The sequence below is a fragment of the Myotis davidii genome, unplaced genomic scaffold (assembly GCF_000327345.1).
Source record: "Myotis davidii unplaced genomic scaffold, ASM32734v1 scaffold573, whole genome shotgun sequence".
NCBI lineage: Eukaryota > Metazoa > Chordata > Mammalia > Chiroptera > Vespertilionidae > Myotis > Myotis davidii.
In genome coordinates, this window is record NW_006285997.1 from 5,654,998 (window position 1) to 5,666,962 (window position 11,965).

The window sequence follows — 11,965 nt, forward strand, 5'->3', positions numbered from 1 at the left end:
AGAAAAAATGGCCTGGTTTGGAGAGGAATGCTGACGAAGAGGGAACTTCTTAGAACCCCTGGCAAACAGGTTCTACTTTTCTTCAGAACTGCCATCTGCTGGTCAGACAGTAAGAGCATTGAACTTGGAATTCCATCCACTTGCTAGGCCAGGAGTAGCATGAATCCCTGGGAAGGATGACCCTGTGAGCACCAGGCATAGAGTCCAAAGCCACATGTTGACAGCTGGCAGCAGCTTTCCACTAAAACAGCCATTCTTATTGGCTTTCTCCAGGTGTCATATCCAATGCATTATATTTTAAAAAAGACTTTTACAGAGCAACCAGCCTTGGCTAACTATGACTTCCAGACATTCTGTATTCCAACGGGTCTTGGCAGTTATTCTCAGAAACTCAGAATGGTTTCTAGTCAGTTATTTAAGATAACACGTTGAGTAAAGCTTCGTGGTTGGTGAGTGGGCGGATCCTGTTGTGTTGCTGTTATTTTTAGGTAGTTATTCCCTCCAAATTTCAGGCAAGCATAAGAAGAAAATGATTTCAGGTTCACTTTGTGTACATGTTAATGCATGCCTGCTTGCACACTCCAGCTTCTTGAAGATCTAGCTCATTCTGGCTCCTCTGTGAACCTTCTCTTGAATGAATCCAGAAATGAACAAAAAAGCTCCCATAGTTTGGGTAGAAATAGGAGAGTTACCTAGAATTTGTTAACATGGAACATAGCTCTGCCCCACAAGTATGTCAGCAGTTTGCTTGAAATGTGTACAAGAAAGAGCATTTTGACCTTGGCATGGCTGTCACCTGACCTCCCAAGGTGCTGGGAAGCCCATCCATGATCTCCCGGATGGAGAGTTGAGAGAGGGAATCTGGTTAAAAACAGAGTGTGCCGTCAGCTCACTGGCCATTGGCTTTGGTGGCAAAGATGGTCCTCACTGAGTTTCCTTTTAACTGAACTGGCAGAACAAAAACATCTCTGCCCTAGTCGGTTTGACTCAGTGGATAGAGCATCAGCCTGGGGACTGAAGGGTCTCGGGTTCAATTCCAGTCAAGGGCACGTGCCTCAGTTGCAGGCTCCATCCCCAGCCCTGGTTGGGGCCCATGTGGGAGGCAACCAATCAATGTGTCTCTCTCGCATCATTATTTCTCTCTATCTCTCCCTCTACCTTCCACTCTGTCTAAACAATCAATGGAAAAAATATCCTCGGGTGAGGATCAACAAAAACAGTAGAAACAAAAAAAAACCCATCTCTAAGGAGATTAACCACACTTCCTAAAAAAGCACTCACATAAGCTCACACATGCAGGTTCACATACATGCAACTCTTTGAAAGGTCGTGGTGGAATAAGGAAACGTCATTTGGAATATCTTATTATTGATCAACTGTTTGAGGATGTTTTAGGAAAGATGCTTCATCTCCTTTTTATATGTCAAAATGCTTTTACCATGTGCAGTAGTTAGTGTGATCTGCTATACTAGACTAGTGGTTGCCAGAGGCTACCAGGTACAGGGTTTCTTTTTAGGATGGTGAAAATATTCTATAATTTGATAGTAGTAATGTTTACACAACATTGTGAATGTACTAAATGACACCAAATTATGCATCTTTTAAAAGGTGTTTTTTTATAGTATGTGAATTATGTCTCTATTTAAAATGTTTTAGGGGATTTGATTAACTGAACCTAGAATTTAATTAATGTGTTTAACTACATTTAATATAGTTAAGTATCATTTTGACTAGAAACTTAGAGGGTATTTATTCCTGTGGATTTTAGACCAAGGTTCTCTCCTGTTATTGTGGAGGAATTTAAGTAGTGGGTATGTTCAGATTAGCAGTGCATACACATAAACATACTACTCAGCTTTTTATCTCTTCATGGACTTTAAAACATGTACACATGTATGTTTGCTGTAATTAAGTGTATTACAGTTGAGCTTCTGTTCTTTTGTTATGTAGAAAGAGCCGTGCCCAATGAGAGTTTAAATGCGTTGTGAGGTTAATAGGAATCTTGGTTAATATTTTTTTTTACCAAGGCTGAGCAGTTTTTTAAAAAACTAAAAAAATTGTCCATTACAGTTGACATAAAATGTTATATTAGGTTCATATATACAGCATAGTGTTAGACATTACAAAGTGATTGCCCCGATAAGTCTAGTATCCATCAGACACTAAAGTTGAGTAATTTTCCTAAAAGAAATTATTAACATTGACCATAAACACAGAATAAAATTTTCATTCACAAACATGTAAATTATTCTTCTCTCTTCTTTATATAAGGCTTGTCCTGGCAGATGAATGATGGACAGTTTCTGATACACCAAAATTAAGTTTGTCTAGGAAATCCAGTGTTGTATAATCTCACGATCCTAAATAAGTCTAGATGCCATCTTTCATTGGTTTGCTTCCTTAGTGGTACCTTCATTGAGTTACTAATCAATATCAATAACTAATGTGCAAAGCACTTGGCTGTTGTAGGTGCAGCAAGGAGCACAGTGGACTAGACTAAAGGCAGTAATTCCCACTCGAGGAAGCCAGTTCCTCCCAAAGCCACACTAACTAAGCACATTTCCTTGAGCTCCGATTTGGTTGTATCTCCCTCTCCATAAGGTTCCAATGGCTCCCTCTTTCCTGTAGGAATGTTGGACTCCTCAGGCTTGTGCCTGCGCTCACCCAGCCCAGGCCTGCTCTTGCCGTCTTGACCTTTTGTCATTGTGACCATGAATAGAACCTCCCAGACAGCCTCAGCTTGATCAGCCATGCCCAACACTTGAAGTGGTCCTGCTGCTGGACCTCTGCTCAGGGATACTTCTTTTCCTCCACACTCTTGCCCTCATTTTTATCCCTCAGAATCTTGTTCTTCTTTCATGGTCCAACTACAGGCCTCCCCCTAATAAAAGCTCTGTTTATTGAGAACAGGGGTCCTCAAACTACGGCCCGTGGGCCACATGCAAATACAAATACTGTATTTGTTCCCGTTTTGTTTTTTTACTTCAAAATAAGATATGTGCAGTGTGCATAGGAATTTGTTCATAGTTTTTTTTTTAAAAAAAAAAAAAAACTATAGTTCGGCCCTCCAACGGTCTGAGGGACAGTGAACTGGCCCCGTTTAAAAAGTTTGAGGACCCCTGATTGAGAACTTACTATGTGCAACACATTGTGGTAACGACTTTGTATACATTATCTTTTTTTAAAATATATTTTTTGTTGATTTCAAAGGAGAGAGAGAGAGAGAGAGAGAGAGAGAGAGAGAGAGAGAGAGAGAGAAACATACATGAAGAAAGAGAATTCTCACATGATCAGCTGCCTCCTACACACCCCCTACTGGGGATCAAGCGCAGAATTGAACCTCCTGGTTCATAGGATGACACTCAACCACTGAGCCACTCTGGCCGAGCTACATTATCTTATTTAACCCTTACCATGACCCTTACCGTTTCTTTTATACCCAATATAGATATTTAATGCTTCCCACAATCATCTTAACTAAAATATGATTCCCTTCTGCCCACATCCTTCTGTAGCATGCACACTTTATATTGTAGATAATTACATGCTGTTATGTTTTTCTTACCATATTTTATAATCCTTGAGATTAACTCCTGTTGTATATAACTTTGTGTTCAGAGAGTCTTGCCTATAGCAGAGATCATTCAATGTGTATTGAAAAAGTTCTCGGGGTAAATTTTACAAAGTCAAGTATAAACAGTATCAATTGCTTTTTTTTTTTAATTTTACATCTTTAACAAGAGTAGCAACCAAGCATTTTTTTTTAATTTTTAAAACTTTTTATTATAGAAAATTTCAAATATCAGTGCAGTGAGTCAAAAAGGTACTGGCCATGCCGAAAGTGGAACATGCAGGACAGGAAATATAGGTACCTCAGCTGAGAAAGCCTGACAACATTTACCTTCGCCTACAGTTATATTTCATTTTACTCATGGGGGACAACAAAATTTGGGTGCCAAGCTACATAGTTGAGCTAATGTGTTTTGTTGTGAAGCCTAAGTTTCCAGAACCTGTGTCTTTATGGATTTTTGCAGGTGGAAAGTCTATATGTTCACATGCAGGACACCTGGGCACACATGTATGTGCTCTTGTTCCTGAAATGTAAGAGTTGACAAACATTTGTAGACTCATTTCACTTATAGCTATGTTCCCATTTCCAGGCGAACCCATAGTGTGCACATGCATATATTTATAGGAAAAGTAGCTCTTCAAACATATCACACTGAACTGGCTTTGTCCCCCACCTTCCTCCAATCCCCACACACCTGCCCCATGCAGCCCACTCTGTCTGCTGATGGAGCAGCATGTCATAGCCGGGCAGTGAGCATGCATAGGGCCCATGTCAGAGTACTATAAGGTAATAGCACTAATCATCAGAGCCATTCTTCTGTCCCTAATGCACAGAATTTGATGTGCTTATTTCATCATATATATACATACACACACATATACATACACACACACACACACACACACACACACACACACTGCAAATCACAAGAGCTCCTGAATAGAAGTCATTCGTAGTCCATGGGAATCAGTTCTACCCCAAAGTATCTCAGATTTGGAGTTGCAGTATTTCAGAATGATTTTCATAGTCCTTGCTTCACTCCATTAGGACCTTTCATCATTATTGGAGGCAGCACTCCGTCTGTTCTTGGGCTTTTAGTGGAAAAAAAAATCTTTCAGACACATACACTCTATAAGATAGGGTATCTTTTTAGATATAATGGATGCATTATACTGATCATGCTTTTTATGATTACTGCTTACCTAATAGTTCATCTTCTGGTATGTAGATACAGATATAAGTATGTATTCTTAGAAGCATGCATGACTATATTTCAAGTCAAGTAAACAAATCCATAATTGCGATATTGGTCATGAAATACAATGACAGCCATTCTGTAATCTGAGTAACATTCAGCTATATGCATCCATGTAATTTCTGTGACTGTAGCTGTAGGCTTGATCACTAGCCCCCATAGAAAATGAAATTAACATGGAATAATTTATAGACCTTAGAACTCAGGAGCAGAGCCCAGGCCAGGAATCTTCATCTCCAGGTCATCATCCCTCGGCCCTTTTCAGTGTATGGGTAAGCTTTCATGGAAAGTCTAACAGGACTTTAAGACTCTGAGGATCAGAAAGGTTCTGGATATTCTGAGCCCTGACCATCCCCACAGAATTGCAATGCTATTCAAAGGACAGTATTTTAATGATACCTAACATGGAAGAATGTGTAGGCAATTTTTTTCTGCCTAAGTGTAAAAAGCACATTTTCAAGAGGGTAGAGTGATATTAGAGCTGAGAACTAGGACATCCGTAAGATATTTTTTTCACACGAGCTCTCCCAAAAAGTAATAGCATTCTTTTGATTAAATGATGGGTATCTTTTATGCCTTCCTCTGTCATCATCATCATCATCAATGTCATCATCAAATAGCTATTTATAACCTACTATGATACTACCATACTTCTTCCTACTCAAAGGATAAATGTTTCCAAGATTATAAATGCAGGTTGTATGTTCTTCACTCTCCCTGATCACTCTCCAAAGCATTGATGTCTTAAAGATAGATTCTTTAGACCCTGGACAATGTTCAGATGGCCTTTTTTAAACCTCTGTATCATTTAGAGGTATTTGGATACCTCAAAGCTTTGTGGAAGTGCTTTTAAAGAATTAAAAATATAATGAGCAACCACAAAAGACTGTTGGGCTTGGGCATAATCACTTTCTTAACCATCTGTCATCTCCTTCTCGTGGCATTTGGCAGAAACCATATGTGTGTAAAATCCCAGGCTGCACTAAGCGCTACACAGACCCCAGCTCTCTCCGGAAACACGTGAAGACCGTGCATGGCCCAGAGGCTCATGTCACCAAGAAGCAGCGCGGGGACATCCATCCTCGGCCCCCACCACCGCGGGATTCCGGCAGCCATTCCCAGTCCAGGTCACCTGGCCGGCAGACTCAGGGAGCCCTTGGTGAGCAGAAGGACTTCAGCAACACTACCTCAAAGCGGGAGGAATGCCTCCAAGTGAAAACGGTCAAGGCGGAGAAGCCCATGGTACGTCATTCACTTTCCTTCCGATGTTCCCAAAGCCATCTGAGGTCACTTACCAGAGCTGGAGAGAGCGCTGAGAGAGAACAGGCTGCCCCCATCCTCCCGGCATCCAGCTCTCTCATTGAAGGAGGTCAGAGCTCAGTGACCTCCGTGACCTGGATTACTTACTCAAAGTCGCTCCACCGAGAATAACTCAGCTCAAAAAAGAGTTTCTCGGTTTCCTCAATGGTTTTTAAAGTAGATCAGCAGCCGTTCCACCTTGTGGCAGACAGAAAGACACGACTGTCTACACTTTCAGTGTAATGTAGAAAATCATTCATTGGGTCTTTCTGTTAACAGGTGTTCTGTCTTCTTTGCCCTGGCGACTCCAAGTTACATAAGCCATTGTCTCTATTCTTCAGGGGTTAATAATCCAGTGGGATATGCAGGCCAGAGAAACAAATATAACTCCGTGTGATGGGGCTTTAGCACACATCTGTGTAAGAACATCGGAGAGGGGAGCTCTCCACCAGTGCAGCTCGAGGATGTGATGGGGGAGGCCGAGGAAGAGGTGCTGCCAAGTTCAACACTCAGACAGGAAAGGAGCAGACCGATCCTGGCATAGCCAGGCACCAGCCGTGGGACTTCAGGGTAGTGTGCAGTAGGCATGAGGATAAACGGGATTATGTTTTTCTGCTGAGGTTTTAGAAACGACAGCTTTAGTGCCCTTCTAGAGACAGGTTTGGTAGACTGGAGACCATTTCACAGAGGTGTCTGAACCAAGGAGGTGCAGAGCAAGGGAGGGGTTGAAAGACCCCCAGCAAACACCTTTATGGTTTAGTGATGAATGGGCTATATGGATTATGCTACTGTTACAGCTTCTTTCTAACATCATTTTGCTTTATATAGGATGTGCCTTAATAAAACAGCTAAGGGTTCTCAAAAAGACGACAAGAACAATGGAAAGGGCAGCTGTCAGAGGAGAGGCAGTACATTGGCATTTGGCCACGTGTTTAATGGAGTCAGCTGTGCGAATGTGCTGGATTGTAGTCTGTCCCTGTGGACGCAGAGGAAAGGTGTCAGATAGAAGTTACATGCTTAGACTTCCAGACACGTGGAAATGACCCACAGGCAACTCTGTACTCAGCTCAAGGAAGCATTTTCTTAACATTAGAAAAGTCCAACAATTGGATAGACACCTATGAATTCCTGAATGATGTCACTGTGCAGCAGTAGGTATGGGCAGGAAGTGATGCACAGACAATTCCAGAATTAATGGAGTAGAACTCAATGACTTCTACTGGATTTTAATGACTTAGTGAGTTTATCTTTGAAGGCTTACGAGTCTTAATAACAGTAACTCTGGTCACACATAATGCAGATAATGCAGGTTTATCATCATTTCCCAGTGGGTAGCTATACATTGCTTTTAAAAATCACCTTAGTAAAAAGTTTACATCTGTATTATGACTGATCACTGTACTTTAACCGGGTCATAGACTGTGTTTTATATACTTTTTCTTGGGAGCACATATCAACTTCCTAAAATAAAGTCCACCTGTGTACTAATTGTGCAGAACATTCCACAGTTTATCCTCAAGTGTTCAATGAAACAAGGAATGTGAATTTGTGGTTTCTTAGATTATGCCGTCGAAAGACAACAGTGTGTATTGTTAGGACATCCTAAGAACCCAGAGTCTCTTCTACCTTTAATGCGTATTTCTGGCTCAAGAAAACTCATCATCTCCTCTCCAAACACCCATTATTTAAAAAGAAAATGGTAGGAATAAAATTTCACAGCAATTTGGTCAAGTGACATCCGAGGTATTACAAGATATAAAATATTTTATAAAGTAACTAAATCTTAGAAACACAGGACGAGAAGAGATCACAGAGGCTGAGACGAGGCCCCATGTTTTATAGGTGAGGAAACTGAGGCTCCTCACTGTCAATGAATCCATCAGTTCCCACAGGAGACCGTTATATGTGTATATGTGCACACACTGAGGGAATCAGTAGATATCTTCATAGACATTTACTAATGCGTGTGAGATTTGCATTTCTAATATTCTCTCTGTAAAAGCCTGTCTTTGACTTGATCATCATGCTAAAAATTAAATTCTTTCTTCTTTTTTCCTATCAAACCAACATCCCTTCTGTGTAATGCTCCTAAATGTCTTGTTCTTACTTCCTAAGGACAGTGGGTAATAAGGTGAGGGAATTTCGGCTTCTCTGCTCCTTTTTGTTCTGTCTTCACTTTAATGTTTAATTTTTGTTCATTTCCTTTTCCTTGAGTGTTTGTGCTTCGTGATTCCTTTGAAAGAGAGCATCACTCAGCCATGTTTCAAACCTAGAAGCACTGTGTTTTGAACATTTAGCTTGTGGACATGTGGAGTTCGATGGTGAAATTCATTGTTTCATTTGTCTAGGTTTTCATAATAAATCACACTGGGGCCGACCAAGCAGATGTTCTCAAAGACTATTTAATTACCATATCGAGGAGTGTTAAATCCAGACCAGACATGCACCACCTTCTTTGAAGAAGATCTGGATACATTTTTTTTTTTTTGCTAGCAATTTAATCTGTATTTAACTGTTTGAGCCTCTTTAATCAGTTTTCTAATTATGCCTTCTTCCGTGCCCTGTGGAAGCGTGTGTCTGCGTGTGCTTGGGTGCACTTGCACAGTTTCGCATACACACACACACTCTGACCTACCAATCCAGAGACAAAGGCACCCAAAGCCCGGGCTGCTCCGAGAACCCTAGAGCAGGAGCAGGTGGTCGGACACGCCAAGGCTGCGGAAGCAAAAACGCAAGCCAGTCTCACTCGTGACCAGATTTGTGTTTCGCACTCGGATCTGCTTGGTTGCCCAGCACACTTAGTGGGTCATGTGGCGCTCACTTGATACGTGTTCGTCTGCTCGGGTGTGTGTACTGTGGTGGCGGGAAGTGCAACCTGTGTCTTAAGCCCCCTCCTGACAGCACTGTGCATTCCACCTGGGACGACCGTGGTCTGTAGCTGAGTGCGAGCAGTGCAGTTCTCTCTCCCCAGAGATCTTTTGCTCTTTGGGAGCGTGTAGAAGGAAGGGGAGAGATTACAAATTGCTTGGGAAACCCTCCCTGAATAGCTCGGAGGGGCTCTAGATGGGGAGGAGGTAGTGTGTGCTTATGGAGTATGTCTTCCAGGTATATATTAGCCCAGGCATATAGGACCCCAAGCACTGACACCAACTAGGATAATTGTCACTAATGCTCTCTGAGCCAATCAGTTCCTATTACCCAGGCTTTTTTCTTTTTACACACTTAGTGTGCTCTCAGGGCTTCACACTTAATTCTCACAACAATCTCTAAGATAAATAACATGTCCTTATGTTATAGACTAGAGGCCCAATGCACGAAATTCGTGCAAGAGTAGGCCTTCCTTCCCCCGGCTGCTGGCACTGCCTTCCCTCCGGCACCCGGGACCTGGGCTTCCCTCGCAGCCCAGCTTCATCCAGAAGGTCGTCCGAAGGACGTTCGGTCTAAATTACACTTTTATTATTATAGACTAGAGGCCCAGTGCACGAATTCGTGCACAGGTGGAGTCCCTCGGCCTGGCTGGCAATTGGGGCCAATCAGGGCTGGCCGGCCGGAGGAGGGACCGTGGGAGGTTTGCTGGCGCAGGAGGTTGGCTGTGGGAGCACAGTGACCACCAGGGGGCAGCTCCTGTGTTGAGCATCTGCCCCTGGTGTTCAGTGTGCATCATAGCGACCAGTCCACCAGTTGTTCGTCGACCAGTTGTAACGGTCACTGAGGCTTTTATATATATAGATAAGGAAACTGGGGTTTAGGATGGCTAAGTCATTTGCCCAAAGAATAAAGTCATGGGAGTGGGACTGGAACCCAGGAGGTGTGTTTGCAGAGTTGGCGTTTGGACAGGGTTCCATGGTTGTTGTCATGTCAGTCACCCCACTTCTAGCCCTCCTTGCCATATGTTGCTCCCCACCGCATCTCCACGGGGTGGTTCATCAGCCATTGTGGGTAAGGAAGGCTACCCCCATTTGCCAGAACATAGTTCTCCTTCAACCCATTGACCGTACTGCACGCCTTGATCTGCATCATCTCTCATTATTGGCTCCCTTTCCCATTTCCTTTTCCGGTAACATTTCTCTCCTTTTCTCTTGACCCCGACAGACATCTCAGCCAAGCCCTGGTGGTCAGTCTTCATGCAGCAGCCAACAGTCCCCCGTCAGCAACTATTCCAACAGTGGGCTCGACCTTTCTCTGAGCGAAGGAGGTGGTGTGGGAGACCTCGGTGCCATCGACGAAACCCCAATCATGGACTCGACCATTTCCACTGCAACCACAGCCCTCGCTCTGCAAGCCAGGAGAAACCCAGCAGGGACCAAATGGATGGAGCACGTCAAACTAGAAAGGCTCAAACAAGTGAATGGAATGCTTCCGCGACTGAACCCCATCCTCCCCCCCAAAGCCCCTGCGGTCTCTCCTCTCATAGGAAATGGTAGGTTCCGTGTCAGACCGTGTTTCTGCTCAGGGTTTTCGGTTCTTTTAAATGCAGTCACAATAGTGTGAGGGGAACCGGGCCCTGGGTTTTATGCTTGCTAACTTTTCCACCACACTTAAAAGTATGCTGCAATCATACATATTAATGTATGGAGAGTCCATATTTTATTTTATTTTATTTTATTTAAATATATTTTATTGATTTTTTTACAGAGAGGAAGGGAGAAGGATAGAGAGTTAGAAACATCTATGAGAGAGAAACATCGATCAGCTGCCTCCTGCACACCCCCTGCTGGGGATGTGCCTGCAACCAAGGTACATGCCCTTGACCGGAATAGAACCTGGGACCCTTCAGTCCGCAGGCCGATGCTCTATCCACTGAGCCAAACCAGTTGGGGCGAGAGTCCGTATTTTAAAGGGATAATGCTGAAACAAAAAGTAAGCCTGTGCGTGACTCATACTCTGATGTTGACATGATAACGATTAGACCAGGTGAAGAAATCCCCACAGTGGGGGCATCTGTGGTCAGTGCCTGCCCCTTGTTTCTGAAAGTGGGAGGTTAGCAGCCACCTTCCTGATGTTTGTCCCGTTCAGGGAAAGGCAGGCAACCATTTGCACTGTCGGCGCAGGTCAGTTTTTGCGTTTGAGATAACACTGGGTGCCTGGAGCAGCCCCCGAAGGTGAAGGCTGTGTGTTTCGGTTTCATAGGATGTCACAGGGAGCCCTGAGTGTGGACGTGAAGCCCTGTAGTGCCTTTGGCCTATGGACGTGCCTGTACTCAGTGCTGTGTGTATACCTGAGCTTTGCATTCGGTCCTTGCATTAGGCCTGTGAGGACTGTAACTGATCCAGGCAGTCCTTACTGTTCTGTCTAACCAAGGGTCCCAGAACGTGCCCGTGAGCTTGTAAATAAAGTTTTATTGGCCTCCAGCCACACCCACTCCTTCGGGTGCCTGTGGCTCTGGGTGCTGCATGACAGAGGTGGGTGGCTGTGACAGAGGCTGCCTGGAGTGGGGAGCTGACAGCGGTTACCGCGTGGCTGTTCCCCCTCCGCTGAGGCCTGGATCAAGTCATCCTGACATGAACTCCCCTCTCCCACACTCTCTCTGCAGGCACCCAGCCCGGTAACAGCTGCAGTGTGGGCGGGCCCATGACCCTCCTCCCGAACAGAAGCGACCTCTCTGGGGTGGATGTCACCATGCTGAACATGCTCAACAGGAGGGACAGCAGCGCCAGCACCATCAGCTCGGCCTACCTGAGCAGCCGCCGCTCCTCGGGCATCTCCCCCTGCTTCTCCAGCCGGAGGTCCAGCGAGGCGTCCCAGGCCGAGGGCCGGCCCCAGAACGTGAGCGTGGCCGACTCCTACGACCCCATCTCCACCGACGCCTCCCGCCGGTCCAGCGAGGCCAGCCAGTGCGA

The 11,965-nt window shown here is 44.3% G+C and overlaps 1 protein-coding gene across 1 annotated transcript in view; it reads left to right on the forward strand.

Annotated features, from left to right (window-relative positions):
• The window catches only part of GLI3 (GLI family zinc finger 3), a 253,966-nt gene that overhangs the window by 238,759 nt on the left and 3,242 nt on the right, over positions 1 to 11,965 (forward strand). The window contains exons 12-14 of the mRNA XM_006757245.2: positions 5,778 to 6,068; positions 10,218 to 10,545; positions 11,659 to 11,959. Coding sequence (XP_006757308.1) covers positions 5,778 to 6,068; positions 10,218 to 10,545; positions 11,659 to 11,959 — 920 coding nt within the window. The remainder of the gene's footprint in view (positions 1 to 5,777; positions 6,069 to 10,217; positions 10,546 to 11,658; positions 11,960 to 11,965) is intronic.